General features: G+C 57.2%; 1 protein-coding gene across 4 annotated transcripts in view; it reads right to left on the bottom strand.

The window, feature by feature from the left end:
* SDK2 (sidekick cell adhesion molecule 2) overlaps positions 1-24,879 on the bottom strand; it is a 265,615-nt gene extending 240,736 nt beyond the window's left edge. For 3 of the 4 annotated variants that reach the window (XM_086355961.1, XM_086355960.1, XM_086355964.1), the window contains exon 1: positions 24,506-24,879. In XM_086355961.1, coding sequence (XP_086212087.1) covers positions 24,506-24,569 — 64 coding nt within the window. In that variant the 5' untranslated portion in view covers positions 24,570-24,879. The remainder of the gene's footprint in view (positions 1-24,505) is intronic. The other variant, XM_086355962.1, reaches the window with a different exon arrangement.
* Between the last annotated feature and the right edge of the window lie 1,267 nt (positions 24,880-26,146).

The raw sequence follows: 26,146 nt of genomic DNA on the forward strand, positions 1-26,146 counted from the left end.
GACAACTCAGCACAGGTAGAGACGGCCCCCCCAAAAAGCTCTCCTCAACCCCAGGATGGACCCCGGGTCTGCCTCTGTTCCCCCGAAGGAACTTACGGTGCATCTTCCTTAGCAATACTGGAGGGGGTTGCCACGCCGTCCTCCAGGGGAATCTTCCAGACCCAGGGATGGAACCCACGTCTCCTGTGCTGGCAGGTGGATTCTTTTGCCACTACTGCCACCTGGGAAGCCCTCTTTCTTAGCACTTGATCTAAATGTTCTATGGGGTTGTCTGGGTGTATCTTGTCTCCCCCCAGACTAGGCTGTGAGTTGAGGCTACAACTTGAGGTCAGGAACCCCAAAACACAGGAGAGTGGGCATCATGCAGAGAGTTCACAGAGGTCCTGATCGCTGTACGAATCTGCCCTGCACGGAGCAGGTGCCCTGCAAGCCTCAGCTGCCTCTATGGCTGTCGTTATTCTTGCCATTGTCATTTTTATTTCCCAGCTCCCAGTTCTGTGCCTGGCACACAACGAGTGCGTGCTTGATAAACGTGAAAACAGAATCTCGATCGGATGAGACTCTGTTTAGAGTTACAGAAGGTACAGTAAGCAGACAACCTGAAGAATCGCTGAACACTGGCAGCTGCGACTGATGATCTGAGGCCCCAGAAGTAAAGTGACTTGTTTGAGGCCCCCCAGTCGGTCCCTGGCTGAGCTGAGCCTGGAACCAGCTCCTCCAGCATCCCGCTGAGGTGTGCCCGCTGCCCGGGGCCCTCCCCGCTGCAGGTCAGAGCTCAGGCCGGGCTCTATGCTCCTGCAGGCAGTGAGTCTCCAGACTCACTGTGTTTCTTCAGAACTCAGTTCTCAGGATAACGCTTAAAAAGATGTTGGCTCAGGGCCTGGGCCAGACCCAGTGTGGGTGCTCCTCCCCAAAGGAAGAGAAGACACAGGTCTTCCCGGCTCCGCTCCTGTTTCCATCCACAGGCTCATTCTTTCCACTACACGTGACCCCAGGGCCCGAAGGGTCACTGTGGAGATTGGTCTAGAGTAAGGCTCCCAAGGGGGCGATGCCCAGCATAGGGGTGTGGGCAGACAGGGTAGAGGGCAGGGTGGTCAGGAGCCCTTCAGAGGCTGTTTCTGGGCCACAGGCATGTGAATCTGAGGCCCCAGAAGCAGCAAAAACACACACACAGATACTCATATATGCACATGCCCACAAATGCATGTACCCATATCTCTACAAACACATGCGCACAGATACACACGCAGACAGTGCACACATGCACACACACACTGTCCCCTCCCGTGCATCCCAGCGTGGCAGGCTGCGCAGAGCAGGGACCCGGTCCAGCGTGTGGAAACCACCACCTCCTCCCCAGGAAGCCCTGGGGACCAGAAAGGCTCTGGCCTCAGGATACAGCGAAGGCAGCACTGGGCTGCCCCAGCGCTCCCGGGCCCCCTCCCCTCCCAGGCAGCCCCTCCTGAGCTGGGCAGATTCCTCGAGCCCCCACCCCACAACCCCCTGTGGTCCCAGCTCTGAGCATCGCTGCAGACACCAGGCCGGCCACCATGATTTCACTTCACTTAGGCAGGCTGATCAACGGCCTTTGATGTTTAGCCCTGCCCGAGATGTTTAGCCCTGCGTGTGTGTCCGTCTCTGTTTTGTTTTGTTCTCGGGGCTGAATCGCCACGTGGCAGCAGATTCTTCTGAAGTGATGGAGACTTAGTCTGGGGTGTTTGGGGCTAGGCAAAGCATGCGTTCCAGGATGGTTATAAAAGAAGGAAGATGAGCAATGGGCTGGTCTGGGAGCGCAGCTACTCTGGGCAGAAAATTAGGTGTCGCAAGGAAGACCTCAGTCCAGTACCTGAAAAGGTGCCTGAGAGATGGGGGCGCGGTGGGGGGTGGTGCCGGGGCGGGTCCGTGGTCTGCTTAGTGGGGCTGCGGGCCGGCCAGGTGAGGTTTCCTTCCAGGTCTCTGCTGGGTGGGACGGCTGGGGAAGGGGTTGGATTCCAGGCCTCTGGGCAGCAGGGTGGGGGGCCTTCTCAAGCGGGGACAGCAGAGCCTGGGTGGGACAGCCGGGGCAGACGGGGCAGGATGCGAAGAGACAGGAAGAGTGCTGGGCGGAGGCTGAGGGTCTCGCAGGCTCACGCGCACCCAGGAGGCTGGACACAGGTGCTGCAGGAGGGACGGAAGGAGGGAGTGGCCGTGGAGGTGAACCCGCTTGTGGGTGGGCAGCAGTGGGCAAGAGAGCCGACCTCCACCCATGAAGGAGGCAGAGGGCTGCAGTGGGGAGGGGAGGGGCCTGGGGGTGCCTCTTAGCAGCAGCAGGAAGAACCCACATTGCCCTTCTGATTCTAGACCTTGCTGGGGCCTTCCTTAGAGACTCCTCTGGCCATACTTCCTCTCTGGAGAACTTTCCAGGGAAAAGTCAACCTATCTCTTTAGGTTTGAAAGCAGTCTTGCTCTAAGGCAAGCCAATGAACCCAGAGACCCATCTCCCCTTTCTTGTCCCCGGCTCTGGTTTTGAACTCCGGGCCATGTGGGGCGGGAGGTAGCCGGCGGTGGTGACCGATGGTGCCGCCCAGAGGCCTCGTCCACCTGGCTGGAGAGGGCTCTCCCAGCCCAGTTTTCCCAGCAGCATCTCCAGGGGACACAGCTTCAGGGGAAAGCCGGGGTGGGGGGGGGTCCCGCTATTTGCGTGGTTCTCCTGAACGATTTACCGTCCTAGCCAATATAACCTCCTCTCCCGGTGAATTAACTGGCTCTTCTGAAATCATAAATAATTAGTGAGTCCGGACCAATGCCACTTAACAGTCTGTGTTTTCAAAGCACTTTACAGCCCATTAACTAAAGAATTCTCGAGGCCATCTCCAGGAGAAAAGGGCAAATCAAGAGGAGGAGGTTGCAAAGTCAGCCGCAGGAAGTCGTCTCCTCCAGCTCCCCCGCCTCTGGGCAAGATCATACCAAGGAAGAGGCAGAACACGCACAGAACCCTCCTTTGAAAAAGACAGCAAGATGGAACTACCCAGGGCAAAACAGGATGGAGCAAAACAAGTCGTGACCAGGGCAGGCTGCTCGTGCATGAATCCACCACCAGACGGAGCGGGCCTGCCCGGAGGCCCTGTGGAATGCAGCGGGTCAGCGAGGAGAGTCCGTTGAGGAACAGGGTAGTGATTAATTTAATCCAAGGCAAAACCAGAGAGACCTTGATCCAATAAGCAGGTTTCCTCACCTGCAAGTAGGGAAAATGGTAATTTTCTAAGCCAGACCCATTCATTAGTCTGCAAATGACACGGTTCTGATACTTAGGAATGCCCCTCTTAATGAGCCCCCCTACCTTGCCCAGCCACATTTCAAATGTTGCTTCTGGCTTGGAGTATGAATGGCCATTCCTGCTCACTTGCCTCTCCCTCTGGAAAGGGAGGTTCATATACGTGTTGATTCTTGTATAATTTGCCCAAAGAGGATGCTCTTGGCTGGGGGTGGGGTCGGGTGGGGTGGGGTGGGGGTAGGGTGCAGTAGGTCAAGCCTGGAGGGCAGCAGAAGCAGAAGGAAACATCACTTCTTCGTCTCTGCCATTCACAACCACTTAAGTTTTCAATGAGGAGTTACTGAAAGCCTACTGTGTGCCCTGGGCTTCCCAGATGCCTCAGTAGTAAAGAACCTGCCTGCCAATGCAGGAGACGCATGTTCGATCCCTAGGTCGGGAAGATCCCCTGGAGGAGGAAATGGCAACCCACTCCTGTATCCTTGCCTGGGAAATCCCATGGACGGAGGAGCCTGGCGGGCCACAGTCCACAGGGTCACAAAGAGTCAGACACGACTTGGTGACTGAACACACTCTGTGGGCCCAGCACAGGGCTGAGAAACGGGAAACGAGGAGTTAAGGTTCTTTATCACTGTCCTATGAACGCACAGCGCTTCTGTCTCTGGAATCTACTGGGTTGGCTAAAAACCCAACACATCCACTTAGAGCCCAGGAATGGCACAGGAGGGAAAGCACCCCACCTTCGCACTCAGGGTTCACGGGAAGATGGGCCAAGCAAGAAGTCTTCTGCAAGGAAAGTGCCTGGGCAGGTCACTCCCATCCCCCAACTTCTGCCATCTTCACTAAAGACCTTCTCAGCGAAAGCCCAGGAAAGCCGTAGCACGAGGAAGGGGACAGTCAGGAGGAGATTCTGCTTCTGGCTCAGCGCAGGGAACTCCTGAACAGCAAGGAGATCCAACCACTCCACCCTAAAGGAATACAACTCTGAATATTCATTGGAAGGACTGATGCTGAAGCTCCAATACTTTGGCCACCTGATTCGAAGAGTCAACTCATTGGAAAAGACCACGATGCTGGAAAAGATTGAAGGCGGGAGGAGAAGGGAACGGCAGAGAATGAGCTGGTTGGATGGCATCACCGACTCGATGGACATCAGCTTGAGCAAACCCCAGGAGATAGTGAACGATGGGGAAGCTTGGTGGGCTGCAGTCCTTGGGGTCGCAAAGAGTAGGACACGACTGAGCAGTTGAACAACAACAAGGGAACTCCTTCCAGAGCAGCTACCCCACAGCTGATGCAGATAGAAAGCAACCACCTCAAGGTACTGGAGAGTGAACCAAGGCAGGCAGAGTCTGGAGAAGACTTGAAGCTCACGGCGCCTCGTGAGTTTCCTGTTTTATATGGCATTTCCCCTCTTTTTTGCAACTTTGTTGTTGCTGCTACTTTACCGTTATTTTTAAATTTTATTGAAGTTTAACTGATTTACAGTGGTGTGTTTAATTTCTGCTGTATAGCACAGGGATTCAGCTATACACATATGCATACATTCTTTTTCGTATTTCTTTCTGTTACCGTTTATCGCAGGATACTGAATATAGTTCCCCATGCTACACAGCCAAAGTGAGGTGAAAGTGAAAGTCGCTCGGGCGTGTCCGGCTCTTTGCGACCCCATGGACCATACAGTTGATTGAGTTCTTCAGGCCAGAATACTGGAGTGGGTAGCCTTTCCCTTCTCCAGGGGATCTTCCCAACCCAGGGATCAAATTCAGGTCTCCCACATTGCAGGCGGATTCTTTACCAGCTGAGCCACAAGGGAAGCCCAAGAATACTGGAGTGGGTAGCCTATCCCTTCTCCAGCGGATCTTCCAGACCCTGGAATTGAACCGGGGTCTCCTGCACTGTGGGTGGATTCTTTACCAACTGAGCTACCAGGGAAGCCTGTGCTATGCAGTAGGACCCTGCTACTTATCCATTCTCTCTCTATATATAATAACCTGCGTCAGTTAATCTCACACACCTTCTCTCCCCCCACTCCTCCTCCCCAAGTTTGTTTTCTATGTCTGTAAGTTAGTTACTGTTTCATAGGTATGTTCATCTGCATCATGTCTGATTCCACAGATAAGTGATATCATTTGATATTTGTCTTTCTCTTTCTGACGTAGTATGGTAATCTCATGTTGCTGGAAATGGCATTACATCATCCTTTTTAATGGCTCAGTAATATTCCACTGTGTGTACATATACATATGTTTCCCTAACACACCAATCACAGAGCCCAGGATACATTTCAAAATTACTCCACATGCAAAGAACCAGGAAAATATGAACTACTCTCAAGATTAAAGACAACCAGTGGAGAACGACCCTGAAATGAAGATGTTGCAATTAGCCGACACTGACTGTGAAGTAGTTCTTAGAAATAGACTCAATGAGATAAATGACACAATGTTCTTAATGAAAGAAAAGACAGTATCTCTTCAGCGAGCTAGAAAAAAGTACATATAATCTATCAAGCCATGTGGAAATTTTAGAACTGAAAACTAAAGTACATTAAACTTTAAAATTCAGTAAATGGGCTTAACAGCAGAATGGAAAAAATAGAGGAAATAGTGAACTTTAAAATACACTTATAGAAACTATTTGATCTGAAGAACAGAAAGAAAAAAGCTTTCAAAATGTTAGCAAAGCCTGAGGGACATGTGGGGCAACAGCAACGCATCTAATCCAGGTGTTACTGACATTCCAGGAGGAGAGGAGAGACCGGGGCAGCAAAATATTTGAAGAAATAATGGCTGACATTTCCCCAAATTTCTGGTGAAAGACCAAGTCCTTCCTGATTCCTCAGGGGAAGACGTCACCTTTTCCCCATTGGACTGTGTGTGTGTGTGTGTGTGTGTGTGTGTGTGTGTGCGCGCGGGTGTGCACACGTGCACACACTCGCAAACGGCTCTGAGTCTTTGTGACCTCCCTGGACTGTAGCTTGCCAGGGTCCTCTGCCCATGGAATTTTTCAGGCAAGAATACTGGAGTGGATAGACATTTCCTCCATACTCCAGGGGGTCTTTGCAACCCAGGGATCAAAGCCTCATCTCCGACATTGGCAGGTGGCTTCTTTACCCCTGAGCCACCTGGAAAGCCCTCCCCACCAGATTATTGCTTCCTATTTCAACTTAACAAATACTCACGTAGGGGCAACGATATGGCAGAAGCCCTTCTAAAGCATAATAATGTTTAATCCTGACAACAACCTCGAGAAGGAAGTACGACCCTTCCCAATTTACAGATGGGGAAACTGAGACTCAGAGAGCCCAGGGTGCCTGTCCGCAGCCACAGAGGCAGCCTGGCCCCAGGGTGCTAGCGCCTATCCACCACCTTAGCTGGCTGAGTCGCGGAAAAAGGAATTCCTGCACTTTGACCCTGGTCCTGACAGGGAGGGCAGGAAAGAGGGACGAGGTCCTCCCACCCCTCTCCAGGCCCCCAGAACTTGACTGGGACGAGACACTGGGGAAGTGTGATGGCATCCCGACCCAGTTCAGTTGCCTCTCTGCTCTGCAAGACTGGGTTAGACAGGGAGGGAGTCGCAGATCCGGCCCAGGGCCACGGAGGGGACCGGATGCCATCAGGTCGACTCCCCTGCACCCCACGCTTTCTCAGGCCCCGACACACGTGGCTCCCTCCTGCCTGCGGTTCTGGCTGGGCTGCTCTGCGCTCTTCCCTGGTATTTAACGGATCCACAGTGTTGGGGAAATCGCACTTAAATAAGTGATGAGTTCTCACAGCCTGCTCCTGTGCTTGTCCCCTGGAGAATTTTCCATTTTGTTTATTTAAAGGGTGATTCCCTTTCATGTTCCTGAATCAAAGATGCCACCGCAGACAGACAGACCATTAACAAAGCAGACCCTCTGGGCTGTTTTTTCAGGAGGAGGATTGTGGGGTGGGGACACAGCTCAGGTCTCCTGCGCCTCCACAGATGGGGCTGGGGCTGGGCCGGGAGAATCTTAACAAGGACCTTAAAATGCAGATTCTGATTCATCACCTGTGGAGCCAGGCCTGAGAGTCTGCACTTCTAGCAAACTCCGAGTGGTGCTGATGTTCCGAGCATCCGTCTCAGGTGCCTCCCAAGACCCTGGATTAACCTGGCTGAACCTGGGGAAGGCATAACCATGGCAACGGTGGTCGTGGTACAGCTGTGAATAGTCACAGTATTTCCTGAGCATGTACTATATGCTGGATGCGCCATGTCACCCCCGACTATAGAAGAGGAATCTATCCATAGTTGCAGAAGGATCTTCCTGACGTCCCTCAAAAAGTCTGCCAGTCACAGGAGAGAAGGAAACTGGATCCTGGAGGATCAGCATTCTCTAAGCAATATATGTTGCTGCCCCATTTTACAGATGGGATAACCGAGGCTGGGAGAGTATCTCACCGAGGTCCTAGCAAGCAGCAAGGCCAGGATTCCAGCCGAGGTGTGCTCTGACCTTGAAGACAAAGGCATTTTGTACACGGCTTCTCACAGAAGAAGCAGACAGGCAATGCATTCCAGACAGGACCAGACAAGCCAGTCCCCGAGAGGCAGGGCTGAATCCCAGACCTTTTCCCTCCATTCTCCTGCCCACAGTGATGCAGACGATTCACCAGACAAAACCGGTGAACTTCATGGACAGGTTTCCAGGCTTGCTCACCATCCTTCCTCCTCTTGTCTTACCCCCAGAACTCGAGACAAGAGAATGCCTTGCCTTCTCAGCCCAAGGAGAGGTAGTGGGCGCCCAGAGAAGCCAGCAGGAGGAAAACAGGATCCCGGACGGCTGAGCTGAGTTTATAGACCAGGAAACGGAGGCCAAGAGAGGGAAGGGGAATCACTTACAGGTCTGACCAGAGGGCAGGGCGGGCCTCATGGGCCAGTGACCCGAGCTTTAGGGGCCCTGCTCCTAGGTCAATGCTTTGCTATCACCATCTTGGAATTCTTAACAATTGATCACTAAGGGGCCTGCACTTTCATCTCACTCTGGGCCCTGTGGATTGTGTCACTGGTCCTGCGGGTGGGAGAGAGGTCTTGCTGGAGCCAGACCCTCTTTCAGAGCTTGTCCCCTCGGCGTGGTCACTGAGCAGCGCTGAGTGAGACAGAGCTGCAAGCGACGGGCAGGCCAGTCCCTGCATCTCCATCAACGGAGGTCTTTGGAGAGTCAGGGCGTGAGGAGGGACCTTTTGAGGGTCGGAGAGGTGACACCCCAGAATGGTGCCTCAGGGGGGCCTAACGGCTTGGCCAAGGCTGGGGAGGCAGGGAGAGAGGCCAGCTGTCTTCCGGGCCTCGGTCTCTCCAAGGAAACCATCAGCAACACCACCTAACATCTGAGGGCTGGGCGGATGCAGGGCGCTCAGCTGTGCCAGCCGGTCCCGGGGTCCCGTGCAATGAGAGCCAAGCTCTTCACTTGGCTTTTTTTGGGAACAGCCACGGGAGAGGAGAGAGCCAGGCGGAGCTGATTCAGAAGCCTGGCCCGGAAGCCCCAGCTCAGAGGGCAGGCCTGGGGAGGGATGAAGCCAGACATTCATTCCTCTGGGGCCACTGTCCCCGAGGAGACAGGTGCTGGCATCGGGTGGAGCTTTGGGAGGAATGTAAAGCCCGGGGCAGGCTGGGCCGGGAGAGGCTTCATCGGGTCCAGCACATGCCAGGAAGATGGTGGGGGCGGGAGGGGAGAGTGTTCTAGAGCCCTGGAGGCAAACACAGGGGTCTGAGCCCCAGTGCGTGGGTCCCCAGGGTTTTCCAATGGGTCTGGAAAGTCAGCGCTCAGTCCACTGGGGTGGCCTCTTGACCCTGCAGCCCTGCTCCGTTTGGGCCTCCTGGGGCCCAACTGACAGGGTCAAGTGCTGGCCGGGAACCAGGGTCCCAGGGGAATCTCCACAAGGCGGGCCAGTCCATGAACACTGCCAGGATGAGCTTCTTAAATTTTCGGAATTGATTCCACTGGCCTGTTTTGTGGTCAAGAGGATGGTTGAGGGGGCGCTGTGAGGGTTAAACGCATTAATACACCGGGGACCCTCAGTACAGAACCTGGTGGGGGTGGCTTTCTATCCATCATGGCTATCACCCAGTTCCAGGGATTGCAAATGCACGTTCACATCTCTGCAGTCAGGATGCATCTTCCTGCAGACGGAACGGCCGCATCTTCTCTGTCTTACTGGCGCGTAAAAGAGTGATGTGTCTCACTAGTGACGCTCCAGGTTCGACCAAATATGAGATGGTGACGGTGCTGACCGTGGTGACCGACATCCCGACTGTGTTTTTTCAGCCCCACCTCCTTGCACGTGAGCTGAGGTCTGGGGTGCTCGAGTGCCCTTTTCCTTGTGGGAACGGGCAGGGAGATCCTAGGTGGCTGGAGAAGACAGGAGCTCGGGATCCCCAGAGGAGGCTGGTCTTGGGGGTGAACACAAAAGTCAGGGGCAGAGGCTGCGACAGGCTGGCAGAGTCCATGGCAGGCAAGTCAAGGGCCGGGTGGGTGGGCAAGGGTGGGCCCCCGGTTCCCTAATCCATTCAGTGGGGAAAGGATGCTTTCTCATGGGCTTGTTGAGAGGACCGGTCCATCCATATCTGGGTCACGGCAAAGGGTCAGTCCGTGGGACCTCTTGTTATCACGCACTGACTCCAAAAGCGAACTGCCTGGGTGATAAGCCGGCTGCGTGTCTGAGGCTGAGAGCTGGGGTGGCAGAGGAGCGCCTGGGCTGAATGTCCAGGGAAAGGGGCTCTAAGAGCTGATGCTCAACCCTGTAAAGGGCTGTTCAGACCCACCGCACTCCAGGAGAACTTGGGGCTTAGGGGAGCCAACGTGAAAGGGTTAGGGTTATGCCCTTTCCAAATGCGCACCCCAGGGGCTGACTCTTGACCTCCCCTTTCCCTGGCAGAGGCCCTGGCCACAGCGGTGCTGTCTGCCCCCAGACCCTCCAAACCCGGCAGGTTCTGCAGCCCGCCCTCCCTCCCTCCCAAGCCCCAATCCGGTCAACGTGAGCATCCCCGCAGCTCAGGTGGAGCTGAGAAAGAGGGTCCAGAGGAATCACAGTCCTGCCAGAGGCCGGCTTCTCAGTTAGGGTGGCCAAAGTGCTAACGCCGGCCACGGAGTGAAGCCTGCAAAAGGCACCCGAAAATCCCAACTGCCCGAGCGCCGTGGTTGAACACACCTCACTGAGTCCCCTGGCCTCACGTCCTCCTCTGTGGAATTGGTTAGCCCTTGGTAATCTGACCTGAGAGGCTCCCTGAGCTGCCCTAGAGTTGTTGCTCATCTGCTGCCCCTTAGGGAGGCTCCAGGATTTAGGGCCAGAGGAGGGATCGGGGGAGGAAGACACACTCTCCCAAACGCATGTGCTCATCACAGGGCTGGACAGACAAGACAGGCACGGCCTGTGTTTCCTGCTCCCCTCCTGAAGCTTGCAGAGCTTCCAAGGCTGCCAGAGAGACAGCTGAGGGCGAGCACCCGGAGGGCGGGGCCGCGGCAGGAAGCCCCTCGAGAATGTGGCCGAGCACAGCCTGACCTCAGTGGTTAAGCCACCTCGAAGGTGTGCATTTGCTCCCTGTTAACGGCCGCTTGGCAACGAGAGGGGTGAAAACAAAGCCCCGTGGAGGGTCTCACCCGTGCAACAGGTCAAGAGAGAGGATCCAGGCTGGACAAACAGTGAGGCTGTGGGTTTGAAGACAACCTGATGGTCTGATGGAATCCACAGAAAAGCGACTAGAATCGATCACCGGGTCTGGCCACGTCTCAGATCTGAGTCAAAATCCACTGTGTGCCTGTATCCTCCAGACAAACCACTAGGAGTCAAAATTTAAAAAGCACTGACAATGCATAAAAAACATGAAACTCTTAGGGATACACCTGACAGACGATGTTTAAAACCTGGACTGTGAAACCCACAGCATGTTGCTGAAAAGAAATCAAAGCACCAAACGATGGAGGGGCAGCCCGGGCTCGTGGGCTAGAAGACTCAAAGCGGTCAGATATTGACACCCTTGAACTTGGTCTCTATTATCGATGCAATTCCAACTGGAAGTTCCAGCAAGACTTTTAAAAAAATCTGATTCCAAAATTCATAGGTAACATTAAGCAAAGTATAAAAGGCACACGGCGATGGAAAGGACCTAGAAGAGCCAAAACAACTCTGAAAAAGAACAGAGTTAGAGAGCTGACACTACCTGGTTTCAGGACTTAGTACAAGGCAGTGGTAACCAAGACCATGTGCTGCTGGGATAAAGACAGACAAATAGAGAAATGAAGCAGAACGGTGTCCAGAAATAGGCCCACATGGACAGGGACAAATGGATTTTCAAAGGCACAGAGATAATTCAGCGGCAAAAGGAAAGTTTTCGAAAAAACAAGGCTAGAACAATTGGATATCCATCGGACAAAAAGGAAAAGACACAGGTCTATGCAGCAGGCAGAGAGGGTGACCAGGGGCACGAGGAAACTCAATGGAGACTTGGTGATGCTTTTAGGCTTTCTACATGTGTCGAGAACGACCAAGTTGTGCCCTTTATATAGGCACAGTTTACTATGCCAAAACAAAAACAAACACCCAAAGTTCCCTCCCACCCTACAAGTCCTCAGCTTCAAGGTCACCTCCTCCAGGAAGCCTCCGCTGGGGCAGGATTCTCAGCCTCGCCCTCTGCACACCCTGACCACCTACTTCCCACCTGCGCTAATGTCCTTCACACTGGTCTCTACTGGTGACTGCAGGCTTGATGCCCACACGTGACCAGGAACAACTTGAGAGCCAGGACCTGCCTTCACGTGTGCTGGACCCCAGGCGCTACGCTTGGCTCACAGTAGGCGCTGAGGAAGTGCTCAAAGGGCAGAGAGAGGCTCTGTTGTCCATGACACCCGAGGGCTATGTTGGCGCTTCTGGCCCAAGTTACTTGAGCCAGTGATGACGTCACCCCTGTCCTTCCTCTCCCTGGAAGGAGGCCTCTGGGCTGGGTTTTTTTTTTCCTTTTTCTTTTTTTAAAGGAAGGACGTTGGGAGCAAGAGCTTCTGCTGGTGAGAAAAGAAGGAAGGAAGGAGAGGAGGTTCCCGCCTCCCACGGGCAACACGAACTTCACGGGTCGTGCTAAGGGAGCTTCACCACCTGCCTCCGTGGGGGAAGCGGGCAGAGCCCATCAGAGCAAATGCGGCTCTGCAAGGCCACCGGTGTGGCACCCGGGTTCCTCACGCCTCCAGGTTAGTCCTTCTAAAGTGTGGTCCCTGGTAGCGGCCAGCACATCACCTGGGGACCTGCGAGAAGCTCACGTGCCTGGGCCCCAACCTAGACCAGACGCTCTGGGGGGCGGAGCCAGGAGATGGGCCTCTGATCGAGCCCCCCAGCAGGACACCATGAGGCTCAGGGGAGAGCCCACCGCTCCAGGCCACTCTCTCACTTCCAACAGTGACGCAGGTAACCCCTGGGGCCCAGGATGCCCTCCTGAGGGTGCAGGTGCACGGAGCCCCTTCCCCAAGGCTTTGGTCGGCCTTCTTCCATCCCCACTCCCGTGGCCCCATCTGCGGGTCAGCATCTCAGGGGCGCATCTTTGCTTCAGCTGGGACCCCCAGACTGGGCCCAGAGCCCTCCCACAGCGGAGGCACAGGCGATGTGGAGCGAGGGGCCTGCTCCCGGCACCCCGCGGCTGGACATTCAGAGTTCCTGGACAGACAATGGGTCCTCACATCACAGGCGAGGTGGCCGGCACGGGGACGTGGACAATGGGCCTGTGTTTCTCCCCACGCCTTCCTGCAGCCGCTCTCAGCCCGGGCGCCGCGAGGGAGGCTGAACCATCAAAAGCACAGCGGTGCACCCGACGGGTCCCCAGTGCCGCTGCCCAGCGCCCAGGCCGAGGTCGGGGGGCCCCCTTATCACACCCTCCCTCCCTCCCTCCCCGGGGCCGAACAATGCTCCTTTTTCCTGAAGGCTTCCGGCCTCTTCTAAGCTCTTCATCTGCCGAGGCCTCAGGAGAAAGGGATTCAGTGCCAACACCTCTCTCCTTCTCCCCGACGTCCAGCCTCTGTCTTCCTGGGGTGGGGAGCACGGGCCGCAGCCGGAGCTACCCAGGCCGCCGGAGCCGCAGCCAGAAGCGCCTCGGCTTGCCCGGGCAGATCTCTCTTCATTAGCGCAATCACATCAGCAGTGACAGCAGCGTATTTACTGCTGCCCCGACGACAGCCATTTGTCACCTGGTGATGCTCAGCCTGGTAATGAGCTTGGGGCAGAGCTAATGAGAGGCGCTCCCCCCTGACCCTCCTGGGCAGCTCTGGCCCCACGCCGGCCTACCCGCCGGCTCAGCCCCCCTGCCTAAAGCCGCTCCACCAGGGCAGGGAGATGGGCTTCCAAACGGAGAGGCCCAGCCCACTAGGCTGAGCCCGACGGGAGCTGGGCCAAGTCAGCGAGCATCCGCCAGGAGGGGAGACTTCAAGGTCAATGGAGCAGGAAGGTGTGAGTGCCCGGCAGGGTCTCAGGGCAGGAGTCCTTCCTTCAGTCCAGGGCAGGGAGGGCCAAACAGCCGTGATGGGAAGGCTGGCTGCCCCCAGGGGAGCCTGGGAGTGCATGGATACCCTGGGTTCTGCACCCAGAAGCCCGAGGGCCTCACCAGGAACCAAGGAGGGAAGTGACTGAAACAGATCTAGAACATCTGGGGCTGCAGGGGCCGGGCGTGGAGTGCTGCTGGGATGTGGGTTATACTGTTGCTGTTCAGTCGCCCAGTCGTGTCGGACTCTTTGTGACTCCATGGACTGCAGCACGCCAGGCCTCCCTGTCCCTCACCGTCTCCTGAAGTTTGCCCAAGTTCATGTCCACTGCATCGGCGATGCTGTCAAGATGCAGATCGCCCTAAGGCCCTGCATTTAAAACATAATTTCCTTTATTTATTTGTGCCCACTGGGTCTTCATTGCTCTTGGCTCGGGCCTTCTCTAGTTGTTACGAGCAGGGTCTTCACTGCGGTGCTCAAGCTTCTCGCCACGGGGACCTCTCCTGTTGGGGAGCGCGGCCTCTGGGTTTGCAGGGTTCCGTCCTGTGCACACAGGCTCAGCAGCGGCAGCTTGCGGGCTCCAGAGCGCAGGTTCAGTCGCCGTGGCACATGGGCTGAGTTGCCCCTGGCATGTGAAATCGTCCCGGACTGGGGATTGAAACCGTGCCCCCTGCGTTGATAGGCAGAGTCTTAACCACTGGGTCATCAGGGAACTCCACCAAGGCCCTGCTTTGCCAGAGCACCGTTTCTGGTGACCTCGGCTCTCCTGGAAGGCGTATGCGTGTGAGTAAGGAAGAGTCCTGGGCAGGGGGCATGGGTACTGCAGCCCAGTGCCTCTCACTGGGAGAGTCTTTGGGCCTTCACTGAACACCCTGCTCCCAGCTCTTCTTCAGTCACAGTTATGTGGTGGAGCTGTCTGATGCCTTTGGTGGGGGGAGGTGCCAGAGGGCCCAGGGAGAGGCCGGGAAACAGGTCCCTGATGGTATGGAAGCGAAGGGAGGGCCCGGCAAACACCAAGCACCCAAGACAGCTGAGTCCTCTAGGGACCCAGGAGGCACCAGACGAGTCACGGCGGGTGGTTATGGTGGCCCAGGGTTGATTATGTCTGGGATACAACTATCTTAGGAGGTGGGTATGTATTGATAAGATACAACGTTAGGGAAACACTTTCACACAAATGGCTGAAATATATATGTGTAAGGCATCCTGGACTCTTCACAGACGCTGTGACCAGAGGGATCATCTCATTCACATTTTTCAAAGCCAAGTTTGACTTCTATCCCCGGGGGTTCCAGGAAGCCAGGGGGCAGACGAACCACATCTTCCAGCAACATCAATGGCCTTTAAAATACCCTTTGTGTGTTAAAATAGAATTCAGAGAGACTGAGGAATGGAATGCAAACTCTCCGGTATTAAAAAAGCAAAAGGTGGTGTAGCCGGTCCCAAGGCACGCGTCCACTCTCCTCCACCCCTAGAGCCCTTCATGGGAGAGCTTGGAAATGCTGTTCCTATGCCCCCGTGCTTTCCCACGGAGGACCCGGGGAGCCAGGAGGGACCGAGCGAGAATGAACCCTGGCCTCCGAGGCCGCGTGGTGTCACAAGCCTTCTTCCGTCTCTATCGTCACGGTTACCCCTGCTTCCAGGGGTTAAGTTCATTAATGGAGAACAATAATTTATGTCTAACACCTCGCTCCTTGTTGATGAAGGGTTATTATCTAAACTCAAGGAGTTTATAATTAAAGAAATCAGTCACACACACATGAAGAGATAATTCAGAATCAACAAGACCAAGTGTCAAATGAGACATCCAGGCCATCGGCATCTGAGTGGCTCAGGGCCATTTGGGAAGACGTATTCCAGCCAGGGGTGGGGGTGGGGGGGGGAGGAGGGAAGGGCGCTGATGGCCTGGGGTTGGGCAGGGTCGGGGAGAGGGGAGACTGCAGCTGTGCAGAGGGCAGACTGGGGCGGGCTTGGTGGTACCCAGTGGAGGAAGCCACGAGGGCAAAGGTCCATCAGTAGGGTGTGGGGGGGTGGAGAGACGCAAGAGGTCCCAGCCTTTTGATCCTACTGTTAAGACCCCCATGGAATAGGGCTTCCCTAGCGGTCCAGTGGTTAAGACTTTGCCTTCTAGTGTAGGGGGTGTGGGTTCGATCCCCAGTCCGGGAGCTGAGATCCCACATGCCTCGTGGTCAAACAAACCAAAGCAAAACATAAAAAACAGAAGCGATATTGTAACACGTTCAGTGAAGACTTTAAAAATGGTCCACATAGAAAAATCTCAGAAACAAACCCAAAAACCCAATGGGAGAGCAGATGGGGCCTCTAGAAAGAGGTCTGAGTTTCTCTGAGACAGGCGAGGCCATGCCAGCCTGCAGCCCGTGCCCTGGCAGAGCACCCACCCGAGCCGGGGCAGAGCCTGGGGTCACATGAGACGGCTCCCTAATCCCCAAGCAGAGCGGCAAGGCGAGCGAGTCCCGAACGTGGATGTCTCAACAGGATCAAAAGCTGTGACCTAAGAGGCAGTTAGTTGACCCGCCCTCGCTGTCTCTTTCGGACAAGTCAAGGGACCTTGGCAAGTGGCTTCATGTCTCTGAACTTGCTAACAAGGTGAGTAACTGAATACTTTCTGGCCCACACCCTTCATAGGTTGGGATAAAGAGGAAACTGAGATGCCGTGAGCGTCGCCCGCAGACAACTGAGTTTCTAGGAAAGGATCCCGTAAAGACATCCACCTCAAGGCCCGAAGAGCCGATAGCTCCATATCTGGGTGTATATGTGGTGTATCTGCATTTTATGCTGGAGGCGGGGAATGTCTCAGCCAAAGAAATAGATCCCTAATAGTGGAACCTGAGATGCTAACTGGCAGGTCTGTGAAAAATAAAGGGAGAGGAGGTATTTGGTGACAGGTCACAAGATAAACTGCAGCCCTGAAGGTGACTTTGTTTCTTGACACCAAGATGCCAATAATGACACCGCTGTACAACTGGCTCAGTGTTTACCACGCACGGAGCTCTGTCCTAAGAGCTTAGCGTGTCTCATTAAACCCTGTTACAACCCAGTGAGCTCAGGACAGCTGTATCTCCACTTGACAGATGGAAAAACCGAGGCCCAGGGAGGCTGTGTACCTTATCCAGGGTCACCCAAGCAGTAAATGATGGGAAAATGAATTGAGGGAGACTTCTGTGTCTCAGGCCCCTTATGGGCCCACACTATCCCATCTGGACCCTCTGGAGGCACATTCTGAACCGCCCCTTGTGGTTCGAAGCAGGAAATAGGATACCTGGACCAGACTCAGAACTGGCTTACCTTACCCGGGGACAAGCCCAGGCAGGCAGGTGCCACGGCTCAGACTCTGGGCAACTCAGCCCCCTCCCACAGAGGAGTCTAGGTGTGGGGGATCCGGGGTCGTGGCTCCAGCAGGCCCCTGAGAGTCTCCGTGTCCACCCCAGAAGCTGAACTCCCCGAATGGGTTGCACTGCGGCCAGTAATATTTCCTCCTCTTCGGATTATCACATCATCAAAATTTCATCACCCCTCTGGGTCACTAATAGCTTCCTAAATGGATCAAACTTTAATTGCTTCTCTCGTCCACCCCCATTCAGCTTAGAAGACTCTGTGAAGCTCAGCCACGGGGCAGCCAGTCATGAACACCACCCAAGGGCCCCTCAGGAGACTCCCCTAACATGTCCAGGTCCTCCCACCCCCCAGGAGGGAGGCCAGGCCAAAGCAGGAGAGGAGGCGAGGGCAGAAGGGGCTGCCCTCCTGAAGGCTCACGTTCTGCCAGCTGATGGAACCAGGGCAGAGGTGAGAGCCAGGAGGGTCAGGAGCAGGAGGAGGAGCTCCCAGGGCTATTTCCAAACGCCACGCCCGCCCTGGGACCAGACCCTGCCTGCCAACAGCACCACGGGCCTGGCACCTCTCATCAGGAAGACGTCAGTGAAGGAGGCTATGGAGGCACAGGCCAGCCCGGGCAGTGGAAAGACGCCCTGCAGAGCCCCAGGTTCAAATCCTGACTTCCCAGCTGTGGGGCCTTGGGCAGGTAATCGCTGTGAGACTGTTTACCCACACACTGGAGGTGAAGGAGGGTGGAGGCAGGCCAGGATTGGCATACACCTGACGTGGAGAAACGGGCACCATGTGTGAGCTAGCTTCGCCTCTGGACATCCCCAGGACGGGGTGTGCTCAGGGTCTCAGTCGTGTCCGTCTCTTTGCGACCCCATGGACTGTAACCCGCCAGGCTCCTCCGTCTATGGGATTTCCCAGGCAAGAATACTGGAGTGGAGCCACTTCCTACGCCAGGGGCTCTTCCCCACCCAGGGATTGAATGCACGTCTCCTGCATTGGCAGGCAGATTTTTTACCACTGGGCCACGCCCCACCTAGGACGGGAAGGAGCAGCCAAATCGCTCTACTCTGGGCAAGAAGCAAGCAAAAGTGAAGCAAGAGGAACACATGGGAGAAATACAGAGAAAAGGTACCACAGGGGCGGGGGGAGCCTGGAAACGAAATCAACCTGAGGTCCAATCTGAAGACCCTTCAGCAGAGCAAACGCAGAAGTGCAAACACAGTTAAATTAGCTTATTAAGTGCCTGAGATGTGTCAGGCTCCATGCTGAGTGCTCCGCTCGTGTTCTCTCATTTACTTCTCCTTGTATTACAAACAAGCCAACGGGGCTTGAGCGTCCAAGTGATGGAACGCAAAGTGGCAGAGACTAACCTGAAGTGGCAGAGCTGGAACCCAGGCTGGCCCAGTTCCAAGCCACTGGCCACTCTACACGCCACCTCTCAACAGCATAAGGAAAAAAAACAGCTCAAAAGGCAGGGAAGAAACAGCACTGGCTAGGGGCGGCTCAGGGGGGTGCCTGAGGGATGGCCCTGTCTTGGGTTAAGTGACTGCTCTGCATGAAAAGCCCTTCTGGAGACCAGTGTCGACCCTGCGGTTGTGAGGAAGGGTCAGCATCACCAGAGCGCGCTGAGATGCTCTTTTTCCACCACAGGGAAGCCTGCACCCCCCAGCTCCTTGCCTGGAAAGGACCACTGGGTGGGGACCACGTGATCAGCTCTGGCCGATGGGCTGCAAGGGGAAGTGAGCCCGACTAGAGCATTTAATTGCAGATGCAAGTCTTCCCCTCTCCTGTATTTCAAAAGGTGCCTTCACGCCTGGATGGGCATTACCCAAGCCTCCTACCAGTCCTGCCAATAGCCTCCCTATAGAAAGATGGAGTTTGGATGACAGGGATTCAGCAAGGACCCAACCCAGAGGGCAGGATGCTACAGGCAGCTGTACCTGCAGGGCCAGAGGTGGGAAGAGCTGGGAAGAGGGGCGAGGAAGTCTGAGCACGAGCTCCTGGCTCAAGAGAAACAATATTCTCGATGGACATGTACACACTGCTGTATTTAAAACGGATAACCGGGACCTCCTTACTGGTCCAGTGGTTAAGAATTCGCCTTCTTAGGCAAGGGATGCAGGTTTGATTCCTGGTCAGGGAAGTAAGATCCCACATGCCTCAAGGCCAAAAAACCAGAACATTAAAAAAAAAACCAAAACCAGAAAAACCCAGAAGCAATATTGTAACAAATTCAAGAAAGACTTTAAAACAACAACAAAAAAGGATAACCAACAAGGACCTATTGTGTAGCACAGGGAACTCTGCTCAACCTCAGGTAACAACCGAAAAAGAACTTGAAAAAGAACAGATACACGTAGATGTGTAACTGAACCACTTTGCTGCGCACTTGAAACTCCGTACCCCTGGCTCAGGGAACCGGATGAGACAAGCTGGGCAGCCCCTGCCTCGCTTTGCCCCGGGACCCTGAGCAGCCCTGGAGGTCTCTTGCTCAGCCTCACTCACCAGCCTGGCTCACTGGCCCCTCCTTCCGCCCCCAGTGGACAGAAGTGGGTGGGAGGCTGAGGAAAGGCTGGGATGTCTCAGCAACCAGGCTCGTTTTCCTTTCCATTACAGGCTTCGGGGCCGCCGCTGGCCCACTTGTTGCTACTGGCATCCCAAGGCCCCAAATTTATGATGACTCATTCCCCCAGCCTCAGGGCTGTCTGCGGCAACACGCTCCAGGCGGGGCCAGGGTGGAAATCCCACAGGCAGCACCCTAACACCCAGTGTCAATTCCAGCTCAGTTTTCCAACTCCCTAAGGGGCCTGGAGTCAGAGGGAGTGGGGAGGAGGGGAAGGAAAGGGGGTGGTTCCAGTCAATCAGAGGATTCCTGCAAGGGCTAGGAAAACCAGCCCCGCGAAGGCTCACCAACACAAAGCACAGCTGTCTAACAACCGGCTTGTTTTGTAATGTAGTGAGGCCCCTGTTGCCAGGGGTATGCAAGTAGAGATCACATGGCCACTTGCCCCAGGCTTGTGGACAGGGTGGGGTCAGCACTGGAAAGATTTTCGTGTTTCAAGTCAGACGAACTGATCCATGTAAGTCCCAAGGACGAAGAACAAGTTCACTATTACTGTTGAGCTTACAGCCCAACTGCGTTCCGTGGTACAAGATCGAATGCATACCAATATGCAGTTTAACACATTATTTTAAAGTCAGCCCTTCAGGCACTGTTTAAACAGAGAACTGCTGTAAAGGACTTGGCCTCTTTCCCAGCCTCCCTTTCTTGATGGAACAAGGTTGCTGGCCCCTATTTTGGCCTTCCAGCAGAGGACATAAAGGAGAGGCGGTCGATAAATATTTGCTATACAAATGCATGAAAGGGAGCTTTTCGGAGGCAGGTATCAGGCTGCCAGCATGACTCGGTTCTCTGGGTGGGGGTCCTGAGTCTGTCCGTCCCAGGTGGGGGCGAGGCTTCTCTGGCCAAGCCAAAGCACCAAACTGTGTCAACCACAGCCAGAAATGCTCCAGACTGCCCAGCCGAAGCCCGGGGGCGCAGAGGGCGACGGCGAGGGCTGTGCGGGGCGGAGAGCCACCTTTCTGGCCCTGGGAGAAGGGAAGGAGGGGAACACTGCCACCCCCCGACCAGGCCCACCATCATGTGGGCCTCCTGACACACGTCAGCTGAGCCCCAGGCAAGCACGCCACTCGGCCTCGTGGTAATTAGTAAGGCGCCCTGATCAATAAGTTATTTTTTGCTGTCAGTAATTAATAATTACAGCTTAGCCACACCATGTAATTAAACTTTCATCCCGTTCCCTTGAGTGCTGTTGGGCTTTCACTGTGATTACCTCCCAGCACTAAACTTTCTCCCTCCAGAGCCTCCAGGAGCCTCCAGGGCTGCCGGACCTCCCGATCCTCCACTGCCTGGTTCCCTCAGCTCAGACTCCCCTCCGTGCACCTTCTGGGCCAGCTGGCCGGGCTGCAGCTTCCAGCCTCCGGGCCTCCCCGGGATGTTCCAGTAGCAGTGGTCAAGTCTTCGAGGCACATGAGACATCTTGCCGGGTGCTTAAGATGCACCCACCCTCCAATGCGAGAGCCTGGGAGTCCGGACCAGCACTGCCAGAGGGCCACTTTGAGTCACGGTGATGTGGCCACAGAGTGGAGTCAAGGAAGGGTCTTGGGTGACGGAAAGGTATTCAAGGCCTTTTCGGTGGATGGCCAGGAACCTACTCCTCATGGTCGCTTGCTGCTGCTGCTGCTAAGTCGCTTCAGTCATGTCTGACTCTGTGCAACTCCACAGACGGCAGCCCACCAGGCTCCCCCGTCCCCGGGATTCTCCAGGCAAGAATACTGGAGTGGGTTGCCATTGCCTTCTCCGCGTGGTCCCTTGGCTTAGAGTAAAAACAATCATGATAACAATAACAATCACCCTTTACTAAGCACCTTCTAGGGCTTTCCAGGTGACTCAGTGGTAAAGAACCCATCTCTAATGCAGGATATGTGGGTTCAATCCCTGGGTTAGGAAGATCTCCTGAAGGAAGAAACAGCAACCCACTCTAGTGTTCTTGCTTGGAGAATCCCGTGGACAGAGGAACCTGGCCGGCCGCAGTCCTTGGGGTCGCAAAAGAGTCGGACTCAACTGAGGGTCTGAACAGCAACAACCACAAGGACCTTCTATGTACCAGGCTCTTGCTGGGCGCCCCCAGGATGCCTGGCTCCCTCTTATGGACTCAGGTCTTTTTACACATCACTGCACTTAGTTTGGGAAATACACGGGACCCTTGTGACACTGAGTTTCAGGGGAAATGGTCAAATGGTAGCTTTCAGTATAAACAGGTAACGTTGCCAGGACCTGAAAAAAACAACTAGGCTCAGTGGAGATAAAGTCTGGCACTGGCCAGTGTGAGGTTTGTCCCCAGTGAGGAATACTGCTTGGTTCCCCTCTATATCCCGACCGAAGAACGGGGTTCATGGGCTCAAAAGTGACAGACAGGGCCAGAGGCTTTTAATGTACTTAGTCGCTCAGTCGTGTCCGAGTCTCTGCAACTCCATGGACTGCAGCCCGCCAGGCTCCTCTTTCCATGGGAATTCTCCAGGCAGCTACCCCCAAAGGGTTAACGGCACGGAGAAGAGAGGCAAAGGAGAAACTCCGAACCCCAGAGCAGATAAGAAGCGACCCCGGAGCTCCATGCCTGACCCTCCTAACCCGACACACGAGGCAACAGAGCCCCCAGACCTGGGCCGAGGCCAGGTTTCCCCACAATGCCCTGCACAGCCTGCCGCCCAGGCGACAATAGAAGCAGAGGACCCGGTGGAGGCTGGAAACACTCTCTGGGGGCCAGAGAGTAGGAACGGCGCTGCGGGGGCCTGGGCAGCCACACTCAGGCGGGCAGCAAACAAGAGAAGCGGGAGAGGGAGTGAATCCATCAGAGAGACCTTAACTGCTTCTGACAGCGAGCCCCTCCCATCGGAAGCACGGGACACAAGGCGGCCTGGCCTTCAGCAGGGCGGATGCGAGGGCACTTGGCCTTAGGTGGGGCTGGGCCACGTGTGGAGGTGGGACGTGGAAACGACTCAGTGACGTGCAAGGAGAGGCTTCAGGTGCCCTGGGGACTCTTGACAAGCCGGGTCCTGGGTGGGACAAGAGCTAGCGAGCCAGCTGCCCAGGGACACCCTGGGGTTACTGGAGTCTGTGCAGTAATTAAGTTGGAAGCATCCAGACAGAGTCCTCCCTATGTCCTGGCTTTCAGCTAGTAACCCCACGGGCGTCTCAGAGCAGAGCTGGGATGTGTCCTAAGGCATACGGACCTGTTCCTGTCCTGTCAGCCTCACCATCCTCCCCCGGCCCTCAGAAGAGGGACCCTGTCCTAGGGTCCACCTCAGCTGCAGATGGTCCTCGTTGAAGGGGGAGAGGGGCTTAGAACTCACCTGGTCTGGGTTCTGACTCCTGCCCCCAGTAGCTTGGGGAGAGTCACCTAAGGTCCCAGACCTCAGTCTTCCCATCTGTTAAATGGCTACTAGAACAATACGACCTCTGAAGTCCCTGCCTGCTGGAAGATTTTACGATGATCGTAAAAATAATAATAACTTTTATTACCTTACATTTGCAGGGCCCCATTACAAAATTTCTAAGTGCTTTAACATAAATTACGCTGTAAAATCCTCCCCTCAACCCTTGAGTGAGGGCTGATTATTTTTAATCTCTTTGATCTCAGCTCTCTGGAGCGCCTGACACTGGGAGAATGGGGATCCCTTCTTCCCTGCCGTTCTGGGACCCCAGAGATGGGGTGGGGCCCTTTCGAGGTTGGAGCCTTCGCAGACCGGAGCCCTTCCCCTCCCCGCCCTGTACCCCCAGCGGCGGGTCCAGATCCCCTCCCGAGCCTGAAGGAGGCAAGGCCAAGCCCGGGGAGGGAGTCCTGAGCTCAGTCCAGGCTTCGTCTCTCTCCGCCCCCAGCAGGCGCCGCTCGGACACCGCGGGCACCGCGGTCTGGATCCGCCAACACCAAAGGCAAGAAGCACTGGCGCAGCCGCCCTCCCCCGCGGGGACCTGCGGGGGGTTCGGGGATGTCTGGGTACCCGCCCTCCGGAGGGGGGCAGGGCGGATCGCGCCTCCTCCTCGGCCCGACAACCCCACCCCCAAAGCCGCCGGCCCCCTCTCCACCGGGAGGCCGCTCCCGGCAGCTACAGGTCAGAGCGGCGGCTGCAGACACGACTGGGCGGCACAGGCAGGATGCTGAGTGTGTGTCTGGGGAGGGCGGGAGGGGAGACGGCCTCAGACCGCCCAGGGCACCGCCCCCCGGTGGGTCCCGGGCTGAGCTCGCGACCTCGGCTCCGGCGCGCACCCCGAAGCACCCCTGGCCCCGGCGGCCGGCGAGGCAGCCGGGCGCGGGCTCCGGGACGTGCAGGCCCCGCAACTGCCCTCCCGCGGCGCCCAAGCCGGCACCCCGCACTCTGCTCTGGCTCTTTTCAGCCGCCCTGCAGCCTCCCTCTCTTGCCCTGGGGTGGCCAGCGCGTGCCCGGCGGGGCCTCGCCGGTCCCCGCGGACTCCGAGCCGGGGCCCAGGAGCCGCCTCAGCCGCTGGGTGCCGCCGGGCGCTGAGCCCCCCAAGGAAGGGCCGCCCCTCCCACGCTAGCCCGAGGGCGCTCGCAGCGGGCGGGGGTGGGTAGCGACCCCCACCCACTCCTCTAAGGCTCTTCTCAGCCTCCACGGGCGACGCCTCCTTGCACGGACCCCCATCTTCCCTCATTCGGAAGCCACAAGTCTCAACAAGACCGCCCCATGCCCCGAAAAAGAGCTCCCAAACTCGGGGAACGGATCCTGAAACTCCCGGGAGAGGGCTCTGCCCCGGGCAAGACCGGAGTCCCGGAGGCCGTCGTGAGGCCAGCCGGCTCCCGCCCCCCGCCCCCCGCCCCCTCTCCCCCACCCCACGTGGGGGTGACCCTCCATACCTTGGGCTCCGGTCGCGCAGATCCGGTGCAGGGCCACCAGCGTCCAGATGAGCAGTTCCCACATGGTGACCAGCCTTGTTTTCGGAGGGGGTCTCTTCCGTACTGTTTTATAATCCTGATGGGGTTCGGTCCCCCGCGGCTCCGACCCGGAGCGGTATTCACCCGGGAGGGGCGTTGCTGGCGACCCCGACCGTGCCTTCTCTTCTTCAGTCCAAGTCCGATCCCCGGTGGCGCGCCGGGAAGGCGAGGGGCGAGCAATGAAACGGAGGAGAGGCCGCTCTCGGTCTCGGGGCGCCTCCCCCCTGAGCACCCCAACTCCGACTTCTCCCGCGCAGGGCCGCCTCGGCGATCCGGCCGGGTCGCGGGCTGGTCTCCTGAATAAACCGACAACTTCGGGAAACTTCCTCCGGTGGCCACGTTGCCCGCCCCCCGCCCCCTCCCCGCCCCCTGGTTGGGTGCTCGGCGCGGACGCAGTCACCGCTGATCCGGGCGCCGGGCCGCCGGGGCCGGGCGGGAGGCGAGCGCGGCGGTGGACGCGGCTGCGGGGCTTCTTTCAGGGGCGCGGGGTTCGGGGGGCACAGCGAGCGTAGCGGTCCGAACCTCCCTGGGGCTGAAGTTTTCTTCTCTCTAACTTTGCAGCCGGCATCTGGCGGGGCCGAGCCACCCCTCTTGGCTCCACCGCCCCGGCGTCCAGTCCGGGGACTCTCGGTCCCTCTCGGGGCCGCCAGGCCCGGGCGCGCCCTCGGCTCCGCGCCCAGCAGGCTAGCAAACTTTGCGGGTCCCGCGGCCCGGCGCGCCGCCCCGCGCGCCCATGTCCGCGCCGGCTGCGGGGCGGCGGGGACGGCTGCTGGGCTCGGCGATCCCGGCTGGTGGCCGGCGCCCGGGCGCGGAGGCTCCTGCCGGCCGGAGGCTGGAGCTCAGCGGCTCTGCCCTCCGCCGCGCCCCGGCCGGAGCTCTCGGCGAGACGCGCGGAGAGCCCGGCGGGCGGCCCCCGGCTCCGGGGGCGCGGCGCCTCCTCGGACGTCCGGCGCGCGCCGACCGCCGGGGCCGGAGAAGCAGCGGCCGCCGCCGCGCCCGCCTCAACGCCTCGGCCGCGCCGCCGCCGCCGCCCGCCTCGGCCGCTCGCTGGCTGAACCCGCCGCCCTCGGCTTCCCGGGCTCGGCGTCCGGAGAGCCGCTCCTGCCTGCGCGGAGCGGGAGCTGCGGGGGCAGAGCGAGCCGGGGACGAGCGCGGCGGAGGCGGAGGCGGAGACGCGGCGAGGGGGGCCGAGCGCTACCCCGTGGCCGCGACTGGAGAGCAGCCTGCGCGCGGGGAGGGGGGGCGGCGGCGGCGGCCCCGAGCCAGGCCCGGGAGCGAGCCCCGCGGAAACGCGAGCCGTTTGCGCGGCCGCGGGCGCCCAGCGTCTCCGGGACCCGCCGGAGGGCAGCAGTGGAAACCTGGAACCTTAGCCAGGCGGGATGCGCTCAGAGCCCCTGGGGTCTCTTCCAGCCTCGAACCGGTACCCCCATCTCAGAGGTCTCATTCGGCCTCTCTTCCCAGCTGGGAACCCTGACACCCTTCCCGGACGCTGAGTAACACGGGTGGACGGAGAGCCGGGAACCGGGGTTCTGTCAACTGGTTGATTTCAGTTTCCCCTTCCCA

The sequence above is a fragment of the Bos grunniens genome, chromosome 19, assembly GCF_055505025.1.
Source record: "Bos grunniens cultivar Pamir isolate PY7600 chromosome 19, Bosgru_T2T1.0, whole genome shotgun sequence".
In the NCBI taxonomy this organism is placed as follows: Eukaryota; Metazoa; Chordata; class Mammalia; order Artiodactyla; family Bovidae; genus Bos; species Bos grunniens.